This window comes from Ictalurus punctatus, chromosome 12, assembly GCF_001660625.3.
Source record: "Ictalurus punctatus breed USDA103 chromosome 12, Coco_2.0, whole genome shotgun sequence".
Classification (NCBI taxonomy): domain Eukaryota; kingdom Metazoa; phylum Chordata; class Actinopteri; order Siluriformes; family Ictaluridae; genus Ictalurus; species Ictalurus punctatus.
The window spans coordinates 2,326,555-2,344,567 of NC_030427.2; the positions used below are offsets into that span (position 1 = coordinate 2,326,555).

General features: G+C 39.2%; 1 protein-coding gene and 1 long non-coding RNA gene across 2 annotated transcripts in view; both read left to right on the forward strand.

The window, feature by feature from the left end:
* Positions 1–408: 408 nt before the first annotated feature.
* On the forward strand, positions 409–6,484 carry LOC128634176 (NLR family CARD domain-containing protein 3; the record flags this gene model as incomplete). Its single annotated transcript, XM_053684424.1, has 6 exons — positions 409–862; positions 1,321–1,437; positions 1,848–1,902; positions 2,138–2,342; positions 2,627–4,394; positions 6,316–6,484. Coding segments are annotated over exons 1-6 (2,367 nt in total), but the record flags the coding sequence as incomplete, so codon positions are not given.
* Positions 6,485–6,506: 22 nt separating this feature from the next.
* LOC128634192 (uncharacterized) overlaps positions 6,507–18,013 on the forward strand; it is a 30,005-nt gene continuing 18,498 nt past the window's right edge. The window contains exons 1-8 of the long non-coding RNA XR_008397470.1: positions 6,507–6,669; positions 6,780–7,244; positions 7,371–8,622; positions 12,697–12,846; positions 14,853–15,000; positions 16,591–16,724; positions 17,635–17,688; positions 17,780–17,893. This is a non-coding gene — a long non-coding RNA (uncharacterized LOC128634192). The remainder of the gene's footprint in view (positions 6,670–6,779; positions 7,245–7,370; positions 8,623–12,696; positions 12,847–14,852; positions 15,001–16,590; positions 16,725–17,634; positions 17,689–17,779; positions 17,894–18,013) is intronic.

Genomic DNA, 18,013 nt, shown 5'->3' on the forward strand with positions numbered 1-18,013 from the left:
TTCTCTAAAAATTAAGGCTTTCCTCGCGAGACGAGAATCTTCACCATCTGAATCATGAGTAAGTTATATTTTCCTGTTTTTCCTGTATTTCTCGTTTATAATTTATTTTCATATTTGCACTATATTTCTTATTTTATATATATTTATACTACTTGAAAAGCGGTTTACTGTACTTCCAACTTCTTAATATCATTACAGTTCTACTGTCCTGCATATCCTACAATTCTGTTTTTCATAGAGTTTCTCTATTACTATAAGATTCTATTAAAGTTATTCATGTGTGTGTATGAGAAAGAGAGAGTGTGTGCGTATGTTGTGTCTACTTGCCCGCCCTTGACTGTACGAGCATGTGTGTGTGTGTGTGTGTGTGTGTGTGTTTTAGCACTCCTCAGCTCGTACACTTCTTTCGACTATTTCGACTAATAACCCATAAAGATCTTTAAAGTGTTTTACCAATTTATCCACTTCTGACTAAAACCGCTTCTGTATGTCTAGGTGCCGGTGCCCGTCGTCAGTCCCTTCTCTCACCGTTACTGGACCTGGATCTGGATCTGGACCTCCCTTATGTTTATTTTATGACATTTTTTATCCACAACATAAGCTATAATATATAAACACACTGAATGTACACCAGATGCAGAAGAGTTTTGTGGGTTTGTACTGAAGTTTGAATGTACACAGGTTGTTTTATGACTTGATACTGAGACTATTTTCTGTAAGTGAACTCTGTGCTGATACAGGGTTTGATTTAACACACCGATGTTGCAGTGAAGTAAACGTGTGTCCTGCTGTAATCTGGAGAAAGAGACATGACCTCCAACATGAGTGTGTCTGGAGAACAGGACTTAAAGAGAGACGAGAGGTGAGTTACTTCTCCATTCACCAGCAATAAACACACACCGTCTCATGGAACAGATCTGTATCTCTAAACACTCACTAGTGTACAGAGGAACTAGACTTTGGTTTAAGGTGTTTAATAGCAGTGAATATATCACTGATCTGATCTAAGAACAGTTTAGAGAAATCATTCACTGAGAGAAGAGTAAAAAGGACTGTGTAATGTGGAGGATAAGAGCAGCGTAGCTTTGAGTCAGTGAACTCTACAGGCTTTAAGACCCAGCTGAGTCAGTTATCTGTGATTGGGACTCCTGACATCAGTGTAATTCCTGAGGCATGGGGCGTGTCTCCTGTTTGAATAAGTGTGCAGACTGGAGCTGAATTAAAAAGATGGAATTATTGGTGTTTAATGATGAACACATTGTGTAACAGTGCTGAGACAGCAGAGTATTAATTATTGCTGATATTTCTGTTTCATTCTAGAATGATGGAGGGAAAGAGATCAGACTCACCAGAACCCAGCTGTGTGTCCATGAAGAGTGACGCGTCAATGGGATGTCCAATTAACTTCAGAGACGGAGCCAGTTCTCCTGATGTGAGGTCAGAACAGTGAGGTGTTTTACAGCAGTGTTCCACCTGATCAAACTCACTGGTCTCATTCTGAAGCCCTTCATGATCTTTAACAGGTGTTGAAGCAGTAAAACACTAAACTGTGCAGTGCTGCAGCTCTCGGACTGGCAGTGAGGAAAACTGCTTTAAGAGTTCAGTTCAGCCTGCAGTCCCTGAGCTGGAGGGTCTGTGGTGCTACACAACAACATTTACACCTGGGACATTAATGACTAGATCACTATTTTATTCATAAACATGTTAGTGTCAGTGAGAAATCCTGAAATCAGTGTATTGTGTTAAGAGGATGGTGTTAAATATCTGTCTCTGTATGTATTAGTGTGTGTTGTGCAGCTATGAATACATATAGTCTATATCACATCATGTGTTTTATTTGTTCACAGACCACAACAGAAGAAATCAAACCTCAGCAGAAATCAGCTGGACTCCATATTCAAGGTGTGTGTCTTTTTAATGTGTGTAACTTGTGTGTGAGCAGGTTGCAGGTTTTTTTATTTAAGATCATGACAATTTACAGATTTATTGATGTGCAGCAGCATTATGGGTAATCAAGCAGAATTTCAGCTGTAACTGTGGGAATAGAAAGAGACTTTTATTCTTTTCATAAAATAAAAGCATCTCTCAGTGTGTAACATTATAATATTTAGATGTGTTCCTGTGTGTTTCTAACCAGGAGCTGGAACATAAAGTCATCACTCTGATAAAGAATGAGCTGGAGAGGTTTAGGAAGCTCCTGAGTCCAGATTACCCAGCATGCACTGAGAGGGAGGTGCAGGATGAGGAGGATCTGCACAGTGTCAGCGATGGAGCGCTGAAGATCACACTGCATGTCCTGAAGAACATGAACCACACAGATCTCGCTCACACACTGCACAACAGTAAGAACTCTGAGTCATGGCTTTATTCCGTCAGGTTCACTTCAGAGAGAGGAAACAGTTTTAGATAGGAACACTTTTAGTTTGAAGTTCGAGTTTAGTATCATGTACATCTGCTGCTTTTCTGTTCTGTTCGTGGTCCAGCTTGTGGTGACTCTGTACAATGGTCCTGTTCCTTCAGGAATATTTACTACATGAATCAGGAATGAACAGCAGCATTTGAATTTTACATTTAATCCTGTGTTCAGTGATTTTACATTAAAACATCTTATTACTTTGTTTATTAGAGTCTGTGGGCTCTGTGTATCAGACAAAGCTGAAATCCAGCCTGAGAGAGAAGTTTAAAAGAATTAATGAAGGAATCTCACAGCATGGAAGCTCAGCACTTCTGAATGAGATCTACACCGAGCTCTACATCACAGAGGGTTGGAGTGGAGACGTCAATAATGAACATGAGGTGAGACAGATTGAGACAGCGTCCAGGAGACCAGCAACACAGGAGACACCCATCAAATGTAATGATCTCTTTAAAGACAAGTCCATCAGAAGTGTGCTGACTAAAGGAGTTGCTGGAATTGGAAAAACAGTCTCTGTGCAGAAGTTCATTCTGGACTGGACTGAAGGAAAAGCAAATCAGGACGTCACCTTCATGTTTCCACTTCCCTTTAGAGAGCTGAATCTGATGAAGCAGAAACATCTCAGTCTGATGGATCTTCTTCATCACTTTTTCCCTGAAATGAGAAAACTAGAAGTAATAGACTCCTACAAAGTGGTGTTGATCTTTGATGGTCTGGATGAGTGTCGACTTCCTCTAAATTTCCAGAAGAATGAGAGATTGTGTGATGTGACAGAGTCAGCCTCAGTGGATGTGCTGCTGACGAACCTCATCAAGGGGAATCTGCTTCCCTCTGCTCTCCTCTGGATAACCTCTCGACCAGGAGCAGCCAATCAGATCCCTCCTGAGTGTGCAGACCAGGTAACAGAGGTACGAGGGTTCAGTGATCCTCAGAAAGAGGAGTACTTCAGGAAGAGGATCAGTGATCAGAGCCTGGCCGATAAAATCATCTCACACATGAAGTCTTCAAGAAGCCTCTACATCATGTGCCACATCCCAGTCTTCTGCTGGATCTCAGCCACTGTTCTAGAGAGAATGTTGGGTGAAGCAGAGAGTGGACAGATCCCCAAGACTCTGACTCAAATGTTCACACACTTCCTGATCTTTCAGATCAAACACAAGGACCAAAAGTACCATCAGAAATGTGACCCTGATCCTCAGCAGACCAGAGAGAGTATCCTGGCACTGGGAAAACTGGCTTTCCAACAGCTGGAGAAAGGAAACCTGATCTTCTATGAGGAAGACCTGAAAGAGTGTGGCATTGATGTGAGAGAAGCGTCAGTGTACTCAGGAGTGTGTACCCAAATCTTCAGAGAGGAGTTTGGGCTTCACCTGGGGAAGGTGTTCAGCTTTGTACATCTGAGTGTTCAGGAGTTTCTGGCTGCTTTATATGCATTTTTCTCCTTCATCAGCAGAAATGTAACAGAACAACCAACCACTGATCTGTCTGATCTTCTCAACAAGTCAGACATGTCTGATCTCCTCAGGAGTGCAGTGAACAAGGCCTTACAGAGTGAGAATGGACACCTGGACCTGTTCTTCCGCTTCCTTCTGGGTCTCTCACTGGAGTCCAATCAGACTCTCTTACGAGGCTTAATGCCCCAGACAGGAAGCAGCTCTCACAGCAAACAGGAAACAGTCAGGTACATCAAGGAGAAGATCAGGGAGAATCCATCTCCAGAGAAATCCATCAATCTGTTCCACTGTCTGAATGAACTGAATGATCATTCTCTAGTGCAGGAAGTACAGACTTACCTGAACAGAGGAGATCACAGTCATCTCAGTGGAACCAGACTCTCTCCTGCTCAGTGGTCAGCTCTGGTGTTTGTGTTACTGAACTCAGATCAGGAGCTGGATGAGTTTAATTTGAGTAAACATGACCCATCAGAGGAATGTCTTCTGAAGCTGCTGCCAGTGGTCAAAGCCTCCAGAAGAGCTGAGTGAGTATTTTTATTTATAAATGTATCACTGCATGGTTTATTATTTTAATGTAACACTGAACTGCACTGTTTGGATTAATGCTGGTTAATAATTACTCTAATCATCTTTAAACAAACCTCTGGTACTGTTACAGAAGAGTTTCACTTTTTACACCAACACGTTACGTCTACACTGAGGGCGGGGCCATGTGGACAAAACCCCCTATCACCATTTATTACCTTTTCTCTAAAACTGATGAAGAAATGATCTCTACAGAATAACTGCATGTATTCATCACTGCTTTCTGATCATTTTGTGATCTTAACACCAGTGAAAGGCACTTTTTCTTTTCTCCTTTCATTTGAAAGTGACATTGAACAGAACTTCACAACCGAGTAGAAGAAAAACAGAACACTGTCACCATGGGAACAATATGAATACAGCATGTGACATTGGTGATATAGAGGATATAGGAAAATATCTATCAATAGACATAACTGATTATTCTATTTTCTGGTCCTATGATGTGTATCAGCGTATCACACCGCCCAATCTGCACTGAGGGACACATGTGAGAGTGTCGTGGAAAACAATCTTTCCAACCGAAGTTAAACACTTCAGAGACAGAGGGTTTGTAGATGCCAAAGGTCATCAAACTTTATTGAAACAACAAAGTGAGACAGTCTGCAGAAAGTCTGAATTATACACACACACACATGTCTTTATATACTTTTCTGAAGCAGTAAAATTATCCCTAGGCGGGGCATTAACCTCTTCTTTCTAAAAACAAACCAATCTCCATCGCCTTCATGAATTATTCATATCTATATGATATCTTACATTTGTGGTGCATGCGTTGTGAGTTGGATTTTCTTAAAGGTTTTATTGGGACAAGGTCATTTTTTGCAGCGCATGCGCCTTGCGTTGAATTTTCTGAAAGGTTTCATCAGGACAGGATTTTTACCCCGTCCCAGATTTCCCCCTTATACCTTAATGACCTTCTGGCTTTAGTCCCAGCCTGGTACACTTCATCCTGGAAGTCTGATCTGTTATTGTGACACTGGTATTGAAGCTTAAAGGGCTTTGATTGGAAACACAGTTCTGGTGAATGTCTAATTGCTCATTTATTGCCAGAGTAAAGCTGCTTTAGACAAAACACACGGTTCTTCTAACTCCGTTTACACAGGACATACAGAGATGCAGAAAAACACCTGATGTTCAGTAACACATAGACGTCTTCTAGCTCACTACACACTTACAATAGAACTTGATTAAACTCTTCTGTGCTTTTTCACTTTCACACCGGCCTTGTTTGGGTTGGACCGATCAGACTTTCTCTTTAGATTGGATCTGGTGTGGGATTAGTTTACAGGATGGAAGAGGATTGTCCTCGAGGACGGATTTCCAGTTAGCAGAAACATCATAATAATCCCCCTGTGCAGATCAAGGGATACGTCCTGTTTATAACTTTAATCCCTAACAAAAAATGTGTGAATATTTACCACAAACAAACAAACAAACAAATAAATACATAATGCATGCACTGTGTGAGACGGATTTCCAGTTAGCAAACTAACTCGTCAACTTACACCACACTCACTCACTCACACACACAGACTTTTTTTTTTACATGTATATATACACACACATACTCACACACACACTGTCTCTCTCTCTCACACACACACAGACTTTTTTTACATGTACTTCCCTTAAAAATGGTTTCCATTATTCAAACAAAAACCCTTCTGATTTTATTTCAATAATAATAATAATAATAATAATAATAATAATAATAATGCTGATGTGGTGTTCTGTCCTCTGATTTGTGTGTGTGAGAGAAACACACTCACATTTCTGTTACATGGTAAAGAGTAAGTGTGTTATGGCTGTGTGTGTGTTTGAGGTCAGTGTTCTGATATTTCATCATTTCTCTTCCAGTCTGTGGGGGTGTAATCTGACAGAGGAAAGCTGTAGAGTTCTGTCCTCAGTTCTCAGATCAAACTCCTCCAGACTGAGAGAACTGAACCTGAGTGTCAATAACCTGCAGGATTCAGGAGTGAAGCTGCTCTCTGCTGGACTGGAGAATCCACACTGTACACTGGAGATACTGAGGTACACACACACACACACACACACACACACACACACACACACACACACACACTGTACACTGGAGATACTGAGGTACACACACACACACACTGTACACTGGAGATACTGAGGTACACACACACACACACACACACACACACACACACACACACACACACTCTGTACACTGGAGACACTGAGGTACACACACACACTCTGTACACTGGAGACACTGAGGTACACACACACACACACACTGTACACTGGAGATACTGAGGTACACACACACACTGTACACTGGAGACACTGAGGTACACACACACTCTCTCACACACACTCACTCACTCACTCACTCACTCACACACACACACACACACACACACACACACACACACACACACACACACACACACACACACACACACACACACACACACACAGTTTCCCTCTGTGGTGATTGTAATTGTAGTGATGTGATATTGTCATTGTTGTGTGTGTGAGATGAGAGTAAATGTTGTGTATATAAAGATTTTGTGTAGTTGATGTTTTCAGAGCTAAAACTGAGTGTGTTAAGTGTGAGAAGGTTTTCTTTCTTGCAAGATGTGTGACTGCAGTATTACAGATGAAGGTTGTGCTGCTCTGGCTTCTGCTCTGAGGTCAAACTCCTCATCACGCCTGAGAGAACTGGATCTGAACAGTAATAATCCAGGAGAATCAGGAGAGAAGCTGCTCTCTGATCTACTGAAGGATCCACACTGTAACCTGGAGACACTACAGTGAGTTACTGACTTACTGTCCATTTACTCTACTGTATCATACTGAATAATGTGTGTGTGTGTGTGTGTGTGTGTGTGTGTGTGTGTGTGTGTGTGTTTACACTGATGTTCTTCTCTCTCTTACAGCATTAAGAATAATAAACTCACCAGGACTGGCGTATGACGGGAGTCTCACCTCAAACCTCTTCTCCAGCATAAAGCAGTCTTGGTGAAGAGTTAGAACCCGTCCCACATTTCCAGCAGTTTGGGAGCTGAATCATTAAACTTAAAGGGGCAGAGCAGAAACAAAGTCAAGAACAGGCAGAAGGTCGTACACAGGAGAAATCAACACACGTAACCAAATATCTGCTGTACAAAGCAACGGCACCGATCTGCCCCGGGGATGGAGACTGACGAGGCTTAAGTACACGTCCGGAAATGTACAGCCAACTTATCCCAAAGCACGAGGCGGGAGCAGGCGTGTACGAGATGTGATCGTCCAATGGCAAGCAGGAACATGACGCACCGCAGTAGACTGGGCTTAAAAGAGGAGGAGACAAGACACCCATCCCTCCCCCGACATAGACACACGAATGGAACATAGTACAAACAGAAATACAACTGAGGACGTAACAATGGTCAGGTATCAAATAAAATGTAAACGTGCATTGATGAAGTTAATGTTGTTAGTAATTGTTTATAAATTACCATGGTAACACGGAGCTCCAAGGTATAAAAATATGGAGTTTGTCATCAATCAAACAGTAACCAGTTTTAATACCTAAAAAGTTTACATAGCAAAATTTAGCAAAGCGCTTTACAGTAAATTAAAATGTAAAATTAAACTAATGAAATGCTGTGCAGCACATGCTTATGTTAATGTTTGTTTCATTATATGATCATATAAATAAATAAATACTCCCAAAGTCACCATAATTGAAAGCTTTTTGCTGTTAAACATTTAGAGATTGATGTTGTGGTGACTCAGTATTTCACTCAGTATATCTGGGTAAGACACAGTGAACGACTCACTGCTGGCATTCATGAAGAAGTCATAAACTCCACTGGAATAATAAATAGGATCTAATAAAACCATGAGTGGAAATTATTGGTGTAAGTTTGTAAGGATAGACTTCCTCCAACCTGGAACTATATCCTCCAGTCCACGCGGTGGCGGTAACGCGCCTAACAGCTGCGTCTCCGACCAGTAGAAATCACAGAAGAAGAAAAAGCTGCAGCGGGTATCTCCTGAGCAGTTGAGTTATTACACCGAACTAATCATCTCCAGATTAAATTATTTCTGACAGTTTTACAGTTAGGTTTGATCCAGTTTAAAAGTAAAAGCTGGTTATTTTGTCTGTGTTTGAGGAATTAAAACCGTTCTGTTTTTAAACCCGAGGTAAGTTAAACGGAAGCTGTGTGGCCGAATCCCAAATTGATGTCATTTCCGGTTTAAGTGCACTACATTAGGGATGAAATAATGACAGTCTACACCCTATGTAATGCACTATGTAACTCATGGGGAGAGATTTGTTATTCTGTTTTAGCGGCACTATTTAAGTATAACCTTACTTTATCCTAAAATCCATTGTTTGCTCCCTGCTTATAGCAACTAAAATAAACAACAGTGAGTGTAAAAGTGGCTGTCATTTAGCAGCTAAAATAACTTTAAATTTCTGTAATGTTTTTAATGTATTGGACATTCACTGCAAATTCGAGCTTCTATTTCTCAACAATAAACACAAAAAGGACAAAATGTGTGTGTGTGTAGCTGGCGAGGTCACTTTGTAAAGAAATACTACGCGCATGCGCACGTAAGAATTCACGTCAACATCTCCGCCATATTGATGAGGGAAAGACCGCGCTGTAAACAAATACAAGTAAACGGAGGAGATGTGGTTTTCCTGGATAATAATTTACATGATTTACCGGAGATGATAACGGCATCGTTTTCAAAAACTTGCCCTTTGAAACCCGTTTTCCAAAGTTTTCAGACCTCGAAACGCCGTCGTCATGGAAACGAACAGCCAAACCGCATCAGAAGTTTTCGGTTTTTATTTGAAAACGTTGTGGTGTAAACGGCCCCTTAACAACTACAGCAAAATGCTGCTTTTATTGCTGAAGCCTTTCTGTAAACAAATAGAAATGAAATAGAATTTTTTATGATTCACACTATATTACACTCCATTCTTCTTCTCAAACACAACTCCATTTTTGAAAATAATCAAGATTTTTTTTTGTTAAAAAATCTATTTCATGATGCAGCTTATTATTAGAGCTGCAACTAACGATTATTTTCACAATCGATTATTTTTTTTCGATTAATCTGATGGGGGCGGGGCAAACTTTCAGTGCCTTTTTTTGTTTATTTAAAATAAAATCCACAAACTGAGTGTTACAAATATAAATTCAGACTAAAACTTTACACAGATGTTTGTCCAAAACAGAAAAGAACCCAATACACACACACACACACACACACACACACACACACACACACACACATATATATATATATATATATATATATATATATATATATATATATATATATATATATATATATATACACACACACACACATTCATATACATATACATATATACACACACATATATACATATATATACATATATATATATATATATATATATATATATATATATATATATATATATATATATATATACACACACATACATACATATATATATATATAAAATTAATTTAGGACTGTAGTTTAATTCGGTGCTTTTTGTGCATCCATAAAAAAAATAATGCATAAGTACTTATATAATATAAATGTAAACTAACTAAATAAGATAAATATATATAAACATTTATAAATAGAGTTAGATAGATAGCATTATTATTTTTTATGGATGCACAAAAAGCACAGATTTAAACTCCAGTCCTAAATGAATAATAAAATCTCACTTTCACTGCACCTTGTGGTTTCTGTATCTCGGTGTCTTTAGACATGATTTTACTTTTGATCATAATGTTTGAATTAGACATTACAGATCTTACTCGCGCTACACTCTGTATCAGCGCGTCTACACCGCGCGTGACCAGCAACGTGTCCTCGTTACTAACACTTTATTTTCAGTGCTTTTTGAACTGTCTCTCGGCCCTAAGTAGTTCCGCGGTATTTGTGTGGAATTGGGATGAACGTCTAGTTAAAGGGTTGATGTCTCGCTGGCGCAGTGATTTGTTCTTTAGGAGTGTTTTTCTCTTGAACAGCGCTCCGTGTGGAGACTTGAGGTAGTTCTGTAGTCACAGGTGCACAAATCAGTCACACAGCTCCAGCTCCACCTGCGCCTCTCGCAGGGAAACGGGTTCTGTGCACTGGCTCCGTCCCAAATCACCTTGTATGGAACCTCTATTTCTAGTGCACTAGGTGCGGTAGAGACTCCATTCGTTCAGACCGTGTGTAGTGTACCTAGATACGCAGTCGTGCAGGATTTGGGCACAGGCCACGCTAATGAAACATCATCCATTTCAAGTCGAGTTGCTATTGTTAAACATTCCACTAAAACCTGTATGGAAACGTTGCTGTTCAGTTGTTCTATAAGTGCAATTTCAACCAAATACTGTGGAGTGTAAAAGTTTGTACCCCCTTTTGGTTTCTTTTGGACGGAAGGGTGTTAAATGTCCTAAACACTACAAAATTTGACTGTAAGTAGAAGTTAATTTTATTATCAGACTCAGATATCCATGTTAATATTTTTAATACTGATCATTAGTGTTAAATGACTTGATGATTTTGTGGTCAATAAAGCATTTTTGTGTTGATTTTGATGTATGTTTTGGATCACTGTCCTGCTGGAAGATCCAACCACGGCACATTTTAATCTTTCTGGCAGAGGCAGTCAGGTTTTTATTTAATATCTGTTGATTTTTGGTAGAGTCCATGATGCCATGTATCCTAACGAAATGTCCAGGTCCTCTGGCAGAAAAACATTCCCAAAACATTAAAGATCCACCACCATATTTAACTGTGGGCATGAGGTACTTTTCCATATGGCTACCTCTCTGTGTGCTTCAAAACCACCTCTGTGTTTATTACCAAAAAGCTCTATTTTGGTTTCATCTGACCATAGAACCCGATCCCATTTGAAGTTCCAGTAGTGTCGGCAAACTGAAGACACCTGAGTGTGTTTTTGGATGAGAGTAGAGGCTTTTTTCTTGAAACCTTTCCAAACAGCTTGTGGTGATGTAGGTGACTTCAGATTGTAGTTTTGGAGACTTTCTGGAAGATGCATGGTAGGGTGCTGTGCTTGTGTTTGATTCCATTTCTTTTGATAAACTCTTGGAATTCAGCACTGGTAAAAAACAAAGAAACTGCTATGGTCTGACATCACTACTTCTGGTATCCTGTGTTGGCTAAAGGTTTGTCTTAAGCACTGAATGGTAACTGTGGATGTAGACTTGATTAACAGATAAGCCTCTGTCCATTTTGAGAATGCCTCTACCACGATCAAGAACATTCTACCCATCCACGGTGCACCGTAATCAATGTGAATCCTTCTCCATGGCTGCTCTGGTAACTCTCACGCATGCAGTGGCGCGTTTGCCGGAGCGTTTCTGTTTTCCTGACAGACTGCACACGATTTGACCAATGCTTCCACCTCTGCATCCAAGTGTGGCAACCACATATAGCTACGCACCAGGCCTTTCATCCTGGTAATTCCCGGATGGGTTTCGTGTAGATGTCTTAGAAGAGCCGCACGCCGCGGATGTGGAACCACTACGCGAGTCCCCCTTAAAACAAAGCTTCCCTATATGCAGAGTTGATCCTATTTCCTTACATATTCGGGATGTCACGATACCAAAAATCTAGTCGTTGGTACCGATACCACCAAATGTACACGATGCTCAGTACCATGGTGTGATTTTTATTTTTTTTTAAAAAAGAATTTTAAAAAATGATAAAATTAAAAACTCCTGGAGGACATCCTCCTCTGGCTGATACTGGCAGAGAGAGAGACGGATATTTTAGTTCAAACACTGTCTGACCATGACTAATAAGTGCTAAGGTGCACTCCTAAACGCGCACACACACCCCTTATACTCTGAATGCAAGCATTAGTTTAAATTCACTGATACGGTGTCAGGATAAAAAGATTTATTAAAAGCATGAACATGTGAATAATTATTAGTGACATGAGGCTACATTTAGCTGACAGGACACGGGCTGAATGGAGATGCATGGTGGTCCATTAGGAGGTAGTTTATAACATTGCAATGCGTTAGCGTTTAACAAATAACTGGATATCGCAAACATTACATGGAGCATAATGTTAGCTGATTTCACGGCTACAATGCCAGCTGTCTCAAACATAATATAGGACCTGTCTTTCGACTGTAATCCTGTGGCATTAATTTTGTGACCTAAAAATACCTCTACTTCTCCCATGAACTTGCACTTGCTCCTTCTTTGCCTCAGTCCACTCTTTTCTATCCTACTCAGTACCTCATCCAAGTTCTGCAGATGTTCATTATACCCTGAGACTAGAATGTCATCCAGATAAACTGTGACGCGTGCGATGTCTTGCAGAATCCCTTCTATTGTGTGCTGGAAGATCGCTGGACTTGAAGCACCTCCAAATGGTGGCCTGTTGTAAGTACATAATCCCTTGTGCATGTTGATTGTAACATACTTATTGGAATTTTTGTGCAGCATTATCTTCTGATGCGCATGGGTCATGTCCAGTTTGGAAATTCTTTCCTCCTGCCGACTGAGCAAATAATTCTTCTACCTTGGGAATTGGATACTGCTCCACACTAGAGCTGGATTTACTGCGAATTTATAATCCCTACAAATTGGGATAGAACGATCAGTTTCCTGACTGGAACAATGGGAGCTGCCCACTCTGCAAACTGCATTGGTTCAATGATCTTGTCTTCCACCAGCCTCTGGAGTTCTCGCTCCAGCAGTGGACCCAACTCTTCTTTGAACACCTCGGATTGTCTCTCCAATACGTTAGCCAACTTATGACCTGGTACATTTGCTACTGTATTTACCAGCTGATGCAACAAATGATTTCCGTAGCCCCCCCTCCCCCCACATCTTTGAATGTTGAATCTTTGATGTTTGAATGTTGATCTTTACTGATGATCACTCCATAGCCTGCGTTAACTTCAAATACCACCTCCATGCTATTCACTTCAGTGGTTTGTGTGATAGGAGCAGCCCTAGGTAAGGCAAACTAAACAGAACCCTTACCTTCACTACAGTGAGAGAGAGGCCTTTAGTTGCATAGATGTTACCCTGGGTCCTTATGACCTTACAGACTACTACCTGTCTTGCTCTTGGGGTGATCTTTGATGGTTGATATCTTCTGGGGAGGGTAATGATGGTCTTGAATTTCCTACATTTGTGCACAATCTGTCTGTGATCAAATATTATCATTTTGTCTCGTTTGTTTAACTGGGATCTCTTGGTCTACTTTTAGGACTTGTGTAAAAATCTGATGTTTTGGGTCATCTTTATTCATATATATATATATATATATATATATATATATATATATATATATAATTCTGAAGGGTTCATAAACCTTCAAGTACCACTGAATATATCTTGGCCTCACTTATTGTTCTGAATGAGTAAGAGAATTTGGCTTATGCGTTACCTATCCCTGTGAAACAGGAAGTCATGGTTGAACAATGTCCTGTTCCTAGTTTCCCAAGTGTACAAAAAAGTATAATATCAAGAGGAATATACTTCAAATACATTTTTCATGGATTCATAGGGGTGCCAATAATTGTTGTACACTCATTTAACAAATATTTTTTTATAAACTTGTGGTGTTTGCAATTGTTTATCCATGAGAGCAGAGTATTTTTGTAAATTTTTTTTGAACAAAAGGTTTTCTTCTTTGCTCATATTTACCAAGGGTGCCAATATTAATGGAGGACACTGTACACCATTTTGTGATCACAGAAATTAACACAAACTCAAGAAACTCCACAATATTCAGAGGAGCTTCCACTTTTTCAAAGTTACTGCAGATTTGGGCCAAAACATGTCATGACACGTCATCACCACAACAGGCCTTCATCACAGGTTACTCTACTTCCTGAAAAAGTGCAGACCCGGATACAAGTTACGTTCACATTCATGGGACAATTCACATTCACAGTTCCAGTGTAACCGAATTCAACCACCTTCTACAGGTAGTCTCGGGTTCGGGTGCAGAAAGAAGAAAAACAACACAACTGATTTAAAATAAAAATATAGAAAACAATCTAATGTAAGGTTCTGATCCGGTTTGCTTTCAGCAGGAAGGCTGTCCTCTTTCCTGTTGCTCTTTCCCTTCCATTAGTTTGATTGTTTGATTCGTTTCGAGACGATTCGGAGTCAATTAATTTTCTAGTGAGCGTCGAACACTTCCAAACGAACTAGACAGAGATGAGTATTTGATTCTCACTAGAAAGTGATTCGACTCTGAATCAACTCGAAATGAATCAGTCAAACTGATTCAGACTCTATAAAAGGACTATGAGATGTGACTAAGATATATATTCCAATGTTTTGCTTTACAATTCCACTGTGTGTGTGTGTGTGTGTGTGTGTGTGTGTGTGTGTGTGTGTGTGTGTGCGCGCGCACGTGTGTTTTTCAGGGGAATGAGAAACTCTGACACAACAGTACATCCTGACCATTGGTACTGTGTACACATCAACATACACACACGTCTCCATGCTGGACATCTCAGGAGCTTTCACACACAGTGCTAGGAATATCACGGGACAGAGAAACGCACCTCCAAAGTGAGCGAGTTTAGTGTCAACCGGTGAAATTTGCTGTAGCGTGAACGCTTCGCCTCTGTAAGCTTCACTCTCCGTCAGGTTCACTGTAATTAGACATAAAATGTACATAATGTTTATTTTTCATACATTTAGGATTTAATGTTGTTTTTTTTTTTTTTTACTCTTCGAGGAACAGAAATGATCTTTCGAGGCAGCTTCTTCATCACTACCTGCTCTGTTTGACTCAAAAATGTAACGACCGGTTTCAAAAAGTCACGATGTCTTCAGTTCATGTGATTTTACTGTTGAATTTAAACAGGAAATGTGAAATATTTTTTTCCTTTGTTTCCTCTACTGTCTTTTTGCTGTGATCTTGAACACAGTTGTAATTTTTTTTAAATAATAAATAAATGATCATTCTAGTTCTCTCACTTTCCTTGTCCTAATTGTCCTGTATCTGTTAAATCCGTTTCATCTCTGGTCTTTCTGTCTGTATGAACATTTGTAGAAATGACTTGTAGTCCATATTTTTAAATATTTTTATTCATGATTTTGAATTTAAATAAAGATATTCTTTAATTCTGTATTTTGTCATTTAATTATCATTAGAAATCAGAAGATCAGATTAAAGCCATGGCTTCTTTACCTGCCGAAGCTGTAAAACTTTCAATAAACCAGTCAATAGATCAGCTGGATAAATGTAGATTTTTAATTTACTGATATGTATTGATGGTGTTGATAGATTATTTGAAGATTTTTTATTGATCTTGAACAATCATTCAGTTAAATATTTTTTTTAAAAAACTTGATAAATAGTTGATTAAATAAATGTAGTGTAATGTTCTGAGTCAAATATGAAAACTACAAATAAATAAAATCTATTTATATCTGTGTATAATTAAACCTCACTTAATACAAGAAATTCATATCCTAAATGTTGCAAGTGATTGATCATTTTATTCAGCTGTTTAATTATTACTTTGTAAATAATAAACAAATGAATGTTCTGGATTCATGAGGAATGTTTACATTTTGTGTCCAAACTCAAAAGTTTAAACAAAGTGTATATTTATGATAATAAAGCACAAAGAACGTGAAACCTCAAAACGTCTACAATCATCGATGAATTAAATATTAATTAAAAAAATTAAGATGAAGTATATTTTTAATTAAAATGTAATTATAAAGGAGCACTTTTTAAAATAAAAAAATAAATATTTTTTTTATAATATTTATATTATAATAAAAAAAATCAAAGATTTGATTTAAAATAATGATAAAGCTGTTTTTTTTTTGATATGTATTTGTATATCTTATCCTCTATCGTGTTTAAGAAGAAGAGGATAATGAAGCTTTTTATGAAATAATATTTGGGTTTATTTTATTTTATTTTCTCCTCACAGATTCAAATTTACGTCAACGTCCGTTACGTTGGTGACGTCACCGCGAGCGCGAGAAGTCGAAGTGAGGAGCAGAAACCGTTGTTAGTGTTAGTTCTGGCCCGTTTGGACCCAGACTAAAGCGAGTTTATTCGGTTCTGTGTAACCGAACCCGTTCTGTTCTGTATTGTGTGTATGTGTGTAGTTAACGGTGTTAACACCTGTGTTTCAGGTGTATCAGTATGAAGCAGGCGGTGACGGCGCACTGATTCACTCTCGGAGCTCGGTTCACTAATGACCGAATCACCGTGGAACCGACTAAAGATAACTCACACCTTACGGAGAAGAAGAACAAGAGGAGGAGAAGTGAGAAATAACATTTTAAAACTTTTTTTATTCACTCTGGTTCAGTATTAATGTTAATATTATACAAATATACTAGCGGTGCTAGCTTTTGAGGAGGCAGTCCAGTCCACGCATGCGCAGTGTAATTAATGAGCAAGCTAATCGAAATGTGATTAGCAAATAGGTCGATGTTATTTTTGATTCTATTTAAAACGATGAATTCACTCTGTCAATAACTGCCCAGTCTGAGAATACTGCATGATTTACTTTTATAAGTGGACGTGGCAGAACGACATGTAGCTTCACTGGCTAATTAGAGCTCTTTTTCTAATTTAATTTAATGAGTCATCCGGCTTCGCGCATGCGCAGTGTGGGTTTAGGCGCTGTAGTCTTCTTCTTTTGAATTATTATTATTATTATTATTATTATTATTATTATTATTATTATTATTATTGAGACCATCTGGTGTGAATTTGGAGCATGTGGGGGTTTGAGTGAACCCAGAATGACCTATAAATATTCTTTTAATATCTCCAGAACTGAAGCAGCACAAACAAAAAATTTTACGGCACAAACCAGCACAAACTATTCTGCCGATGTTTTGTGTTGGTTGGGGGGCCAACTTCACGCAGGGTGTGTGTGTGTGTGTGTGTGTGTGTGTGTGTGTGTGTGCTCTTCGAATATCCAGGTGTTAGATGGTCAAGTGTGTAGTGTACAGATAGAGTGCACAATTTAAGAAATAGGAACCAGTCAGAGAGAGGACATCGTAATAAGAACAGGAAGCACTGACCAAATAAGGAAATAGATTAAACCGGTACACGGCGTATGGGAGGCAGGAGATCGTGACAGTTATGTTGAATTATAACGTGTTGGATTATAGAAATAAATAAAGTGGTACTGGTGTGTGTGTGTGTGTGTGTGTGTGTTTTAGGATGAGCTGGAGTGGGGCAAAGAGAACTGCATTCAGATCAAATGGATACGAGAGGTTATGACTCTCTCTCACTCACTCGCACACATCTATACACACACTTCTTGACACAGATCCCTAACTATCATTTCTGGTGTGTGTGTGTTAGAGGTGGCCGAGTTGTTTGAGGATCTGAAGAATCGAGTGTCACAATTCAACATGCACATCAGCGAAACTTCTCCCTCTGACTACACCAGCGCGCACACAGAAATTCATAGTGCAGGTAACACACACCCACACGAGTAGAACAGGTGTAGTTAACAGCATATGTGTATAAAGAGGCTTTTTTCTTTAGGTCAAAATATATACAGCAGGGGTGCCCAAGTGCAGGTAGATTGCCATT